Source organism: Serinus canaria, chromosome 7 (assembly GCF_022539315.1).
Source record: "Serinus canaria isolate serCan28SL12 chromosome 7, serCan2020, whole genome shotgun sequence".
NCBI classification, from domain to species: Eukaryota; Metazoa; Chordata; class Aves; order Passeriformes; family Fringillidae; genus Serinus; species Serinus canaria.
The window spans coordinates 22,444,837-22,459,538 of record NC_066321.1 but is presented as its reverse complement, the minus strand read 5'-3'; the positions used below and the strand labels follow the sequence as shown (position 1 = coordinate 22,459,538).

The window sequence follows — 14,702 nt, the reverse complement described above, 5'->3', positions numbered from 1 at the left end:
GAAGTTACATCAGAGCCCCCTTGGCATGTTTCTTCATCTGTTTCACTTAAGGAGGAATCTGTTGGCCAAAGGCCCACCTTTATCCAGCCTATTTCAAGCTGCAGGGTGTGCAGCGGGGAATCAGTCAGATTTCAAGCTAGAGTCTCTGGCAGGCCCAAACCAAAAATCCAGTGGTTTCATAACCAACAACTCATGTTGCCAAAAAAAGACTTAGTTTTCCACTTTGATGAGTCTACAGGCACAGCTATACTGATAATAGTAGATGCTTTCTTAGAGCATGCTGGCCAATACTCTTGCAAGGCAAGAAATAGTGCTGGAGAAACAACTTGTACAGCTACACTTACAGTGACTGCAGAAGGTAAAGCCCCATTTTTACTTCAAAGGGATTCAATTTGTTGCATTCCCCACTTTCATGCTGTTACTAATTTTTTCCTTGTTTCACACCTTTTCTTTCCCACCTAACTTTAATAGAACCCTCAGTAACCCAGCCACTCTCATTTCTTGTCTTTAAGATGTAACATTTGGAAATTTTCAAGTTTGTATCTCAATATAGGTCAAAGAATAGAAATACTTTAATGAAAGCATTCAGGATTTTAAAACAAGTGGTTTAATGATCTTTATAGCAGTGACTGAGGTATTTTGCACTATTCTGTAGGGGAAAAAAAAAGATAAAAAAGAAAATACCTCCTTTAAAAGTGCCATAAGTTTCCAATACTAAAATGGACCACTTTGGGGAAAGAAGAGACAAGAACCAACTGAGTATCAACTGCATGATTAGCTTAGGCATCACTTGTCATTCATACATGTGAATGGATAACTTCTGTGTCAACAGAGTAGTACGTCTGGCATGCTGTGTTTTCAAATGAAGATCATTCATTTTCATCCTCCATGCTGTTTGATTTTGTTCAGAGCACAGCTCAGTAAAGTTCTTTAGACACTAATGTTGTTTTTGTTACTTGATTACACAGTGCAAGCCCTAGATAGGCAAAGTTCTGGGAAAGATGTAAAAGAGTCTATCCGGTCACAGTCTATATCAGAACTTCATCTTTCTCCTCTCACAAAGAAGAACACTGAAACTTATCAAAAAGAATTTAAATCAGTGCAACAGCCGTCACAGGAATTGCGTGTACAGGTTTTTGAAAGTGTATCAGAAAGTTTGACAATGAAGGCTACATCAATTGAAGAAATCAAAGCCGTGCACACCTCAGTCCTTTCTCAAACATCTCAGAGCACCAAAATCTCTATGATGACCTCTCAGGAAAAGAAAGATGTCCCTCCAAAGATTCTCTTGCAACTCAGAGACCTAACTGTGAAATGTGGTGACACTGCTCAGTTCATATGTGCCCTAGAAAATGAATTCTGTGAGTTTCTTTGGGCCCACGAAGGTAAAAAGATAGAATTGTCTGAAAAACTGAAGATATCACAAAACGGAAATGTTCTTCTGCTTACAATCCTAACTGCCCAGCTGTCAGACCAAGGACTGTACAGTTGTACTGTGTACAATGACTGTGGAGGGACAACAACTTCAGCAATACTAACAGTCAAAGGTGGTTATCTGACTTTTAACATTATCACTTACTTTTTGCAGCTTCATTATAACTGCCTAGAGCTCACTCCTATTACCTTTATTATCAGCATTTAATTGAGAAAGCTCTGGTAATAATGCTCTGGGGTTTTCCCTCCACATTTACAGCTCTATTCATAAGTAACATGTGCAGTACTGGGAAGCTGGTACTGTAACTTTTCCCATAAAGTCACAGATGCCTCAGGTTTTTTATTCCTCATATCCTTTGTGATATGCAGTAAAGTAAAACAGGCTTGTAGGAATTTTTATGTTTTGTTAATTCATGAAGCAGGAGTTTAAGGAAAAAAAGAATGACAGATGCAATTCTGAATTAGATACCAGGTCAATTCTAACTCCAGCATGTTTCCAACAAATCCAAGATTCCAACTCCAAAGTTAGCAATATAAATTAATATGACTTGAAAGGATTAATGGATGCAAGTATTGTATTACTACAACACTGAACTGTCTTCTCCCTTTCAGTTTTCCTAATATACAAGTATTTACTTTTTACTTAAATTCCTTTTACCTCTTCCTGACATCCATGTATTAAAATGTTAGTAGTGTTACCACTAGTGAAGACCCAAAAATGTATTATTACCACAGGTGATAGTATTTCTGATGAGTTCAAAGGAATCAAGACCAGAAAACTAAGATGAATAAGAAAAAAGGCATTGACCCTGTTGATCTGGCTCTTAATTACTGAAACTTCTTTCTTCACTATAGAGCTGCCATAAGCCCTTTACATAATCTTCTGCTGCTACTTTCCAAATGAGGGCTCTAAATTGGAAGCAAATATATGCTTTTGTTTTAGTCACTGTGGATCAAAATTTGGTCCCATTAAAGACCCACAGGCATTACTGGTACCTGGAACAAACCTAACAGGAATAGAGCTCTTAAATGTGCCATCACTCACGTTTAATAGCACTGTTTTAGCACTAATATATGGCATATTCTATCAATACTAATTACTGGGTTTTCTCCCCATAAGTATAAGGATGTTTTTTTATTCCTGCAAAACATCTGACCTAATCCTTTTCCTAACTTTATTCTTACCTAGCAAAAGAAGCACAAGCCAAAGCAGTAACAAAAATTACTCTTGAATCAGATTCTAAAAGCTTTAAAGCAGCCAAAGATTGTCAGTTTAAAGCATCTGAAGTTAAGCAAGAATCTTCAAAGAAAACCTCAAGCTTGTTTATAACTACATCCCAAAGACCACATGAAACTGAGAAGCAAAGAAACAGAGTATACTATCCTGACGTTGTGCCATGTGAAGACATCACAGAAACTGATGCCAAAGCACCAGAGTTCCTTGAAACTCTGCCTTCAGAAACCACTGTAAAAGAAGGAGACGATGTGTTTCTCTTTTGCATAATGCAAGGTGTGCCTACACCTTGCGTAGTCTGGCTGTGCAATCAGCTAATAGTTGAGGAGTCTGCACTGTGCTCCCTAAAACACGAGGGGCCACTGTGCAGTTTAAGATTGTTGAAAGTTGGTCAGGACCACGAGGGTACATACAAGTGCAGAATAGTTAACCCTGCAGGACAAGCCGAGTGCAGCACCCATCTGAAAGTGACAGGTTGGCAACTGCATGTTCCTTCCAAGTATCAATTCCTCATGCATAGCATCATAATTGCATTCCACCATATTCATTCCCTAGGAGATGATAAAGAATGAGAAGTATCTCGGTAGTCTGTGGATTGCTGAATGTTTTCTTCAGGGATTTACAGCATGATAAAGGCATGTTGTTTTAGAAACTTTCCCCCATCCTGCAAAAAGAAAGCAAATCTTACAGAAAAATGTACATTGCAAACAAGTCTGAAAATATTTGATTACTTAATTCTCAAAATTCATCAAGTGTTTGAATTGTTTGGCATGCATTTATGTGTGTGTGTGTACATGTGGATATATGTCTATTTGCAAAAATGATTGGACATTTTTACTGTATAAAGTGTTGACTGGCACTTTTAGCAACTATAGCTCAAAAATCTTTGTCTTTTTTATTCCAGCTCCTGAAAAAATTGTTCATGAGAAGCTAGAGGAAGAGGTTGAAATGGAAGTGAAAGGTACAATAACCAATGAGAATAATTATTACCAGTAATTAGTAATGTTGTGGAAAGGTTTTATCAGCTTCCATGAAGTGTCTGATGGGGAAAGACACACTTTAAAGCATATTGGAACATGTTGCATGTTTGTTTTGATATGCAAAGGGTTACCTGCATTATAAGGTTATTTAAGTTTTAAAATATGTTTAAAACTTCAAATCTATAATTGTGCAGCCATATTTTTAACTTTTACTTCATGCTTTGCAGCCGTTCACAGAGCTCATATATGTTCAATTTCCTTTTGAATGCATGGAATAGTTTACTTCAGAAGGAAGTTCTACAAATCTTAATTGTATTACTTTTAAACAAGTTAGCAGCCTAACATTATTTGGTTCAATGGACACTATTGGTTGGATAGATGAAGTGTACTAGAGAGCATTTTTTGTTTAGGTTATGTGAAAGCTACACATTCCCATTGATTCCTCGCACCTTTTTTTACATACATTAATTCATCATTATACATCTCTTACCCTGGCTTGCAGATAGCATACGTGGTTCATGTTGCTTGCTTTTTCCCCCGTGCATAACACTGTGAAGTTAGTGGCTGTATTAGTTCGAATAAACGCCTTCTCATTTCATGTTACTTACTTTTTAAAAAAAATATATTTCAAACTATTTTTTTCAATTGTTTGAACATATCTACAAACAGAGGGGTCAGAAAGGGCGTTTATTCTACTGTCTGCAAGTCAGGTAAGATTTTCTTCTTTGCCACCCAAAGACACACAGCTTTTCCAGGCAACAAAAACATATACGCAGAAGAACATGTTATTTTGAAATTCTTTTTTTGCTTGTTCAAGAAGAAATTTCCAGTCTGAAGAAAGAACAGACAACGAACGATTTTCGTGTCAATCTTTAAAACAGAGCAAGGCGTTGCGTTTATTCGAACAAATATGGTGAGTGAATTACTTTTTTTTCCTGGGTGTGTGACGAAATCTCTTGCATGCCCATTTTTTATTTCAATATATTGCTACTTTTTTACAACCAGGTGGTAGGCAGAGCGTGACATGGTGTAACCCGGTCTCCTTCTCTTGCAGAACAGCGCAGCCTGGACTTCGAGGGACACGGCACAGCGGCGGTGCTGGCTTGCCCCCAGAACCGCAAACCCATCTTCACACAGGGACTGAAGTGTAGGTCTGTCTTGGAGGGGGATCCCGCGTTCTTCCGGTGCAAGCTGGTGGCATGCCCGGCACCGCACATGGCCTGGTTCCACAACAACCGGCCCGTGCTCCAGGACTGCCGCAAGGTGATCCGCACCGAGAGCACGGAGCACACGCACTGCGCCAGCCTGGAGCTGCGGGACGTGCGGGAGCACGACGCTGGCAGCTACAGGGTATTTGCCATTAACACCGAGGGCTCAGCCGAGTCCACCGCCTCGCTGCTGGTGGCCCGCAGAGGGGAGCGGCGGGGCCCGGCTCCGGCCGGGAATGCGGAGTGGATGCGGCGGGGCTGGGGCTGCCTGCTGCAGCAGCGGCGGGAGGAGCGGCTGCGGGTGGTGCTGCGCTGCACCGGCTCCCCCTTCGACAAGGGGCAGGAGGCTGAGCCCGGGCACCTCGCACCAGCCCGGGGCAAGGTACGAACCATCCGTTTCCAGAGCCTGCCGCTCGGGGGGCCGTGCCGCCCAGGGCTGGCGCACAGTAGGGAGCACAGGGGCACAGTGGCTAATATTGAGGAGCTGCTGGATGAGGAGACCCGCTGGAAGCTGCAGAAGCTGCGGGAGGCAAAGAGGGCAGCGCTGCAAAAGAAGCAGGAATTCCTCATGTCCGCGCCCCAGGAGGCACCTCCTGGGCAGCCCGGCCCACGTAAGGTGGCTGCCAAAATGGTTGGCTCGAAACCCCTCGCAGTGCAGGTAGTGAAGCAATACTCCAGGTCCAAGGAGCTGGGGGAGAAATGGCAGGTGCAAGGAGGGCTCCTGGAGCCCTGCCCACCCCTCTTTGTACAGGAGATCAAGCCCCAGGAAGCTGTTGAGGGACAAAGATGCGCTTTCTCCTGCCTCTTCCACGGCCGCCCGCAGCCCACCGTCACTTGGTACAACAACGACAAGCCCGTGGGGCGCATCCAGGGCACTGCGGTTCACACCACGGGGTGCTGCTCCACACTGACCTTCCCGTCTGTGCTCCCACAGCATGGTGGCACTGTCACCTGCGTGATCTTCAACCCTCTGGGCACAGTCAGCACCTCAGCTGGACTCCATGTGAGGCGGCCAATGCCAGCCTATAAGTACACAAACAAGGAAAAGGAGGAGGTGAAAGTGGAGGAGAAGGTGAAGGAGGAAAAAAGGGAGAAAGAGAAGAAGGAAGCGGAGAGAATGAAAGAGGAGGAGGAAGAAATTGGTCTGGTCCTTGCAGGAGAGAAGGGACTGCCAAGTGCAGTTCCAGACTCAGACTTGCTGTCGTTACCTGTGGAAATCAAAATCACTGCCCCCACTCCAACGCCAGAGCAAGACACAGAGATGAGAGAGATCCCACGAGTCTCTCCAGAGCGGGCTGCTTCCACCATAAAGCACAAATTTAAGTTTTCATTTGATGTGGGAAATGAACCACCCCAAATTGTGACAGAAGCCCCAGCACATGTTCATTGCTGTGAAGGAGAGGAAGTGGTGTTGGAGTGTGCTGTGTCTGGGCAGCCCCCACCAGTTGTGAGCTGGTCCTTGAATGGCCAGAGCCTCTCTGTCAGTGAGAGACTGAGCTTTGAAGAGGGCAAGAACGGCACATACTGCTTACACCTTCAAGAAGTCTCTGTCACAGACGCAGGGAGATATTGTTGTGTGGCCACAAACGTGGCTGGAGCAGCTCAGACTGCCTCTGAGCTCACAGTGCAGCCCAGGGCACCCAAGCTGTATAGCAGGGGTGAAGGCACTGAGGAACTGCCTGCCATGGACCATGTTCTGCGCCTCCAAGGCCTCAGCATGCTTGGTAAGGATGAAGAAGAACAAATTGCATGCCCCAAGGAGGAGGAAGCCCACCTACCCTGGTCCCTGAGGTTGTCTCCACCTCCTGGTGAGCAGTTGGAAGATTGTGAGGAAACACCTCACATCAGGGAAAGTGAGATGGAGGAAACAATAGTGCTGGATATCAAAGAAGTTTATGCAAGGCAAGAAATGGGCAATACAAAGGAAATGGTGAGTTATACAGATGGTATTTCTGAGATGAGGCAGAACAGGGGAAAAGCTGTCTCTGAGGAACACAGCTTTGGAATTGATACCACTGAATTTCACCCTGCTATATCCGGGGAAGGATGTGAATTGGTGGCCAAGGACTCAGGTCACTTTTCTGAGGAGCTGGAGCCTGAAGGAGGCAAGGTACTACCACATATGGATACTCTGTCCTGGGACGTCTTGAAGTCACCATTTTTGGAAGTGCAAGGGCAAACACATGCTCCTGAGCAGTCTGCTCTGGCAGGGGAGTGTAAGGATTTGTCACTTACGGAAGTGCAAGGGCAAACACATGCTCCTGAGCAGTCTGCTCTGGCAGGGGAGTGTAAGGATTTGTCACTTATGGAAGTGCAAGAACAAATACATGCTCGTGAGCAGTCTGCTTTGGCAGGGAAGGGGAAGGATTTCTCATTTATGGAAGTGCCAGAACAAATACATGCCCCTGAGCAGTCTGCTCTGGCAAAAGAAGGTAAGGATTTCTCATTTATGGAAGTGCAAGAACAAACACATGCCTTTGAGCAGTCTGCTCTGGCAGGGAAGTGTAAGGATTCACCATTTATGGAAGTGCAAGGGCAAGCACGTGCCCCTGAGCAGTCTGCTCTGGCAAAGGAGTGTAAGGTTTCACAATTTTTCATTCCTGTATCACCTGTGGTGCAAGACAGAAGTGATGTCTGCACAGAGTGTGATGCCCCTGCTGGGGAGGCAGTGACTCCTGATGTGCCTCTTGTGGAAGAGCCAAGTGTGCCCCACCTGCAGGACCATGTTGCAAGCACCCCCACAAAGGAGGAGTTTGGCTTTTATGAATTCCATGCAGGAGAGCAGCAGGAGGAACAGGACAAGGAGCAGGAGAGATCAGTTGGTATTGAACAGGACGTTAAAGCTGATGATAATCTTTGTAAAGAAGAAGTGATTGATGATAGTGATGCCGCACATTGGCAGATACAAAGTGACAGGGAAATGCTGCAAGAAATTGAGTCTGATGTGTACAGCCCTTCTTTGAATCTCATCCCCACTCCTCCTGGCATAGAAAACTCAGATCATGTTTTTACTGAGAAAGCTGAAGAAGTGGAAGAGGTGCATTTCAGAGAGCAGCTGTTGCCCTCTGAGCCTGACACTGAGATCATATTTGATCTGAGGAAGTTTGCAGAGCCTTTCCCAGCTGCAGAGACTGTGCACACAGAACAGGCACAAACCCCCACAGCACTGGAAAGTGTGGAGGTCATCACTGGGATCGTCTCCTCAGTGCACCTACGTGATGTGCTTGAAGGAGAGATGTCTCTGAGTGAGGAGCTGCGTCAGAGCTACAGGATCCAGCAGGAGGAGGAAGATGCCCAGGAAGATGCCCAGGAAGAGGAAGAGCCAAGAGAAGTCACAACAGCTGATTTGCAAACCCCTGATGGGGACCTTGGCAGTGTCATGATATCTGCTGAAGAGGGACATTCTGCTGAAGAAGTTCAGGTTTCAAAGATGAGTGTCTGTGGAGAGGACTCACTTCAAGAAAAAATTAATGAATTTCTAGTGGAGCCCACACCAGGTTTCCAAAGAGGAGTTCAGGAAACACATGTGTGGGAGAGTGGGGAACGACTGGAGACCACAAACTCCCAGAGTGACAGCTTTATTATAGACTTGAAAAAAGCTGCACATGAAAAGAAACCCCAGGCTGGGCATCAGGCTGAGGAAGATGGTGGTTCTGAGACAGAAAAGTTCTTTGAGCCAGAAAGGAGCAGCTTCACCTGTGAGATGGAAAGCATCTCAGGGAAAGATTCCCCTGAGGAGATGCTCAGAGACATCCAGCAGGAACCAAACACAACCAAGGGCTTCTCTTTGGGGCAACTCATACTTGGGTTAGTAATGGATGATCCTGTGGCACAGAAGGAGCAAAGGAAGGGGTCTTGGGACAAGAAGAGGACTTCCACTGAGGAAGCCTCTGAGAATAGCCTGGATGGAGAAGAAATGTGGGAGGATACTTCTGCAGGTCCAGAGCCCAATGCTGTTCAAGTCTCAGAGCTGGAGCCTGATTTGTCCCTGGCCAATTATTTAAGATCCACTGGGATATATGAAACTCCAACTCTCAAAGGCACAGTTCAGAAGGAGCAGCAGGAAGCTATAACTTCACTGGAAGTAGAGGAGGTTACCTTCAGCACCGTTTATGATTACTACAACAACCATCAGGAATTTGCCCGGCCCTTCTCTCCTGAGTCAGAAATGTCTATAGAGCTGGAGAGTGGGAGCAGAGAGGAGTCACCTGATTCAGACCGCTTCTACACACCTCCCTCCTCCGTGGAAATCTTCGAAACTGCTTCCTCAGCATCCTACCACACGCCGCTCAGCACACCCGAGCGCTACTCCACGCCGTCCGAGGGCTCGGGGTACAGCACGCCGCCCGAGCGCTACTCCACGCCGTCCGAGGGCTCGGTCTATAGCATGGCCCCTGAGCACTACCCCTCACCTTCTGAGAGTTCAAAATGCAACACGCCCTCAGAGCAATATTTCACACCCTTTGAAGGACCCTACTCTGCATCAGGGGACAGCACGCCGCCGGAACGCTACCGGACACCCACTGGGGAGTATATGGATGCCCTGACCATGCTCCCCCTCTGTGAGAGGAGGCATCAGCCTCCAGACCAGCCCCAGTCAAATGGGTTTATGACCCCCTGTGAAGCCCTGGAGCCATCAGGCAGGGACAGGCCACCAGCATTCCTCAAGGCATTGAGCGGGAGGAGGTTGTATGAGGGCAGCACACTGATGTTTGTGGCTGAGGTGGTGGGTGTGCCCAAGCCAGGAGTGAAGTGGTATCATAATAAATCTCTGCTGGAGCTGGATGAGAGAGTGCAAATAGAGAAGGACGGGGACAAATATATTCTGGAAATCGCTAATGTCCAGAAAGCTGATGAAGGACAGTATCTGTGCCATGCAGTGAACATTGTCGGGGAAGCTAAAAGTATTGCAGAGGTGGAGGTTTTGCCTGAAGATGGACGGTCACTGGCACTGCCACCCCCTGTCACCCACCAGCATGTTATACACTTTGACATGGAGCAAAGCACATCTTCGAGGTCCCCTTCACCACAGGAAATCCTCCTGGAAGTAGAGCTGGATGAAAATGAAGTGAAAGAATTTGAGAAGCAGGTCAAAATCATAACCAGTCCTGAGTTTAGCCCAGACAAGAAGAGCATGGTGGTTTCCCTAGATGTACTTCCACTTGCCTTGTTAGAACAAGCTGCAGGCTTGGCAGCAGGGGAGAATGAGGATGTAAAAATTGATTTCCAAGTAACTGAAATGCCTCCACGCTTTGCTGTGCCCGTTACAGATATCAAGGTGACAGAAGGCTTGGATGCAGTATTTGAGTGTGTTGTTACAGGTACTCCTGTCCCAGTAGTTCAGTGGTTCAGAGGTGACACGTGTGCGACACCTGGCACGGGGAAGTATGTTGTGAGTCAGAAGGAGGGACTTCACAGTCTGAAGGTCAAAGCTGTAGGACCTTCTGACGGTGGCTTGTATCGCTGTCGGGCAGTTAATAGGCTGGGAGAAGCAACGTGCAAAGGCTCCCTTGTGGTCGTGGCTCAGCAGGAAGCAAATGCAGTGAGCAGTGAGACAGTCACAGGCTGTCAACCACACAGGTCCCAGAAGTGTGACTTGCTTTTAAGTACCACTGTGAGCCCAGGTGACCAGTCAGAAATAGAGCTGGAATTTGAGTTTGAGCCGCACAAAGATGACTCAGAAAAAGCAATCCAGCTGCTTGCAGTGACTCAACAAGAGCAGGAAGTGGAAGGGGAGAAGCGTGTCAACATTAGTTTTGATGTGTTTGCAGAGCCGTCCGAAGAGGAGCGGGTTGAGTTTAGGGCAGTGGACTCAGAGAGCTGCAGCTTTGAGTTCCAGGTCACAGAAGCTCCTCCCAGGTTTGTGAGGCTCATTTCTGACTACAGTACATTTGTAGGTGCCTCGGTGTGCTTCCAGTGTCTTGTGACTGGTTCCCCCCGTCCCAGTGTCCGCTGGTACAAGGATGGGGTGTTGTTGGAAGGGGATAGGTACTGTGCACAGGAAGACCAGAATGGCTTGCACAGTCTTACCATTGAAAACCTGATACAGAGTGACAATGGGCAGTACAAATGTATAGCTACTAACAGGGCAGGAACTGCTGAGACTTGTGCTGTGTTAACGTTATACTAAATTTCCATAATTTATTTCAGAGTCTGTCTTGAAATATCAAGTGTTTTTATGATGTTGTTCACTGCAGGTAAAAATGCAGCACTCATTTTAGGGGCATTGTTTTCATCTCTATAAGGATGAAAACCACTCTATGGGCATACTTGTATTTCACTTAGATTTGCCTTCTTTGGGGAATTTAAGTGAGATTTAATCCATGCATAGATTTTGTGCACACTTTCTGCACTGAGGGATATTTCAGACTCCTTCTACTCTCCTTGCTCATTCTTGTAAAGATATTTTAATTGACACTCATTTGCGTAGGACTGTTTTGTATAATGTATATATACCTGTGTGTCTGTAACAGTGCAATCACTATTGTTTTATGTAGGCTAGAAATCACCTGAAAATGTAGACACCACCTTTTTCTTGTGACCTGAAGGTATGGAACACTAACTTATGCTTGCTGTTTAGTTTGGGTATAGTTCTGTTAAAGAACTCCTTAAATTGGTATTCCCCCTTCTCGCAATGTTGTGCCAGAACGTGATTCAAATCCTGTTTATGGTTTCTATCACTGCAAAATTCTTACATCTATGGGCCTCTTTCATGGAATTAAATGCCTTTTTTAAGTCAAGAAATTATGCTGTTGCAAAGAAAAGCAGAGCAATGAGAAGAAAAATGAAAATTTTGCACTAGTAGAGACTGAACAGGATTTTCTTCTCTATTACCAAGTAATAAACATGAAAGCATATTTTGTACTGTATTTTTAGAAGTTAAAGGGAAAGGACAAAGGGAGCGTAATAATAACAAATCAATTATGTTACTGTAAATTCATTAAAATTATTTTGGTTGTCCCTATATTCCAGTGTCATTCATAAAAAATGCATAGTAGTAAAAAAGTAAGATATTCTCATGCAGTATTCTTGTTTCACTTTAGAACTGCATGTCTACATTTCCTTTTTTCTCTCTCTTTTTTTTTTTTATTATTAAGAACAATTAAGTGTGCTATGTATTGAGATGACCAGAAACAAGGGGAATATATTCAGTTGTTATGTTTGGCATTTTCTCAGCACAGGAGATTTTTACATTAATGTTCTCAATGTGAATATATATTTTTATATTTAAAGTAATGCAAATATTTAGGAGGAAGCAGCAGTCGCTGACATAATTAAATCAGATTTAAATCTATCTTACATAAGCAATGATAACTTAAGAAAATCTGTTAAATGGAGGAAAGTTATTAATTAACATTTCTCAGAAGCTAAATGACTCTCTAATGCACATACCAGCTTTCCAGTCACCTATATGTTAAGATGAGATCTTGAGTTCAAAATCCCTAAGCAAAAATTGGTTTTACTTAGTTTCCCTGTTAATGAAATTCTTCCAGTTATTTACAAATTGCTGTCAGTGGCCTTGCAAACAGCTTTAAGCAGAGTGGTGACTTGAGGCATAAAAGCTACTCCTATAGTGTGTTCAGTTATGTTCATACCATTTCTTATTTCTGAGTTTGATGTGCCCTCACACTGAGACCACCATGTCTCAAAAAATCTGTTCTCTTCTGAGACTATCCCATCACTCACCTGGGATACTAATTTTTGTTCAAAAGATTCACCTTGCCCAATCGTGTTGCCTGATAAAAATTTAAAACCAGGAGTGGCAAGTTCTAATAACCCAGTATCCAGGCAAAAGGACTGAAGTGTTTAGGCTGATGCAAATGTGTCACTTCAGTGTCTTCAGTCCTGAGCCCTCGATAAATATTTGAGATTTGTATACTGAAAGGCAGAGCTAATTGTGCTTTCTGACAGGTAATGGTGGTAGGAAAGGGAAGCATGGCAGTCTGACCCAATGTTGTGCTGGGAAAGAATTACTCCATGATGTATCCTTAATCCATTCCTTGTGGAGATGTGTAGCACTAACTGGTTCATTAGACAGCAGAGGGAGGTTGGCATGAGTTGTCTGATGTTCTGTGTCAGCTGGGATGTCAGGGGTCTTTTAGTTCCAAAGTCAAAGAGGTCAGAGGCCCTTTGATTAGGTCCTGTGCAATTGTGAAGTGTGTTTATTTTGCATGTAAATCTGAATATTTTTAGAAGAAAGAGGCCCATAACTTGGTTTTTGAGCCATAAGCCACACAGGTCCAAGCTCATATTCACATCTGAAATATATGGCCAAGCATCTTTATCTCTACCCATATAGTGGTGTTTGTGGTTTATGTAAATTTATAAATCTTGGTTTAAGTTTCGTACATTAGCCAGGAGCACCTGTTTCACCTAAGCTACAATTGTTAAATCTGGAGTAATCCTAGCTTTGAATGAACTTAGTCTGGGACAACTGGTATAGCTTGACTATATCTTTTCAAAATTTTGTGGTTTTCATAGGAATGAAAAAGCTCACAATTTTATTTTCAGATTTAATGTTGTCTTCATTTCTACAAAACAAGTATCTTTAAAAAGAATTAAATATGTTTATTTGTCATCACTGTATATTGAATGTTAACATGTATGGTTAATTTGTGAAATAAACATGAAATTATTTAACTCCATCGCTTCTTGTACTTTATTCATTTTACAGACAAATCTAAAATATGAGGAACTATCTGTATAGTTCTTCTCTCATAAATATCCAGGAACACATAAAAGTGCATTAATTTTTGCCACACTCCTGTGTATAAAGCATTCTCCTGTGCTAACATTGGTTTTACACTGCAATTTTTTATATATTTAATTTTTTTATTTTACTGGCCCAATTCTGCCACCCATTCTCAAATTTATTTGCCCAATTTATTACTGTTTTAAGAAGGTGGTAAGTAATGCTGAAGTACTGCTCTAAATTTTTTTTTTTTACTTAAGCATTTCTTTCCGGCAGTTAATCATGCATGCACTGTGCTATGTCATTTATGTTATGGCATTTGTGGCAAGACTAATAATTACTAAAACCAATTAAAAGGAATTGAGTGACAGAGTTTGTTCTTTTTTATGTTTGTTGTTAGGGTGCAGCAAAAATTCTAATCTCTCAATAAGTTTTAAAATTGAAGACACTGCAATTGAGAAGCTTCTCAATTACAGTACCTAGAGACATTACAGTGTCTAGGGACATTAATCCACTCACAATTTTTTTTTTTTTTTTTAACTCTTATATCTGTCAAATACTCTGGGCCTTTACTGAGGAAACTTGACTCAGTGAGGACAGCAGTATTTGATTTCCAAAGGTTTTCCTTGCATCATGCATTTCATTAACTTTTCTGATCCTGGAAATTCCATATTTCACTGATGTTTCTGTTGTCAAACATCTGCAGAGATGTTCTTGCCTCTGTTTCCTCTCATTTTAAACTACTGTTGGAACTAAAGTTGTCTAATGCATAGATCTATAAATTCAAAAGGGCAAGAAAACAAAATAATCTTAAAAGCCTGTTCTGTTTTTCTCTGACATTGTGGGAGTTTTAATACGCCACATCTTGACAGGGAGGTGTTCAAAAGCAGAGATTTGAATCAATTATATCAAATCAAGGGTTTAAACTTGTGATGTTTGGAATAATGATGCTGTAAACTCAAGGGTCTATTGACAAAACCAAGACAAAGCTGTTAAGGTAGAGGTAATCTTTTTGTGTGCTAGACAAAAGAGTTTAAAGAGATGAACTGTTCATCAAAAGAAAGGTCAGTGTGATGAAAAGATTGTGGGTTTGTTGGTTGGTTTGGTGGGGGGGGGGTGGGATTCAATCCTGATTGTGGTATTCTGAGTTTTTT

The 14,702-nt window shown here is 43.3% G+C and overlaps 1 protein-coding gene across 1 annotated transcript in view; it reads left to right on the top strand.

The window, feature by feature from the left end:
• TTN (titin) overlaps positions 1 to 14,702 on the top strand; it is a 238,989-nt gene that overhangs the window by 36,185 nt on the left and 188,102 nt on the right. Inside the window, exon 44 of the mRNA XM_050976633.1 lies at positions 3,573 to 3,629. Coding sequence (XP_050832590.1) covers positions 3,573 to 3,629 — 57 coding nt within the window. The remainder of the gene's footprint in view (positions 1 to 3,572; positions 3,630 to 14,702) is intronic.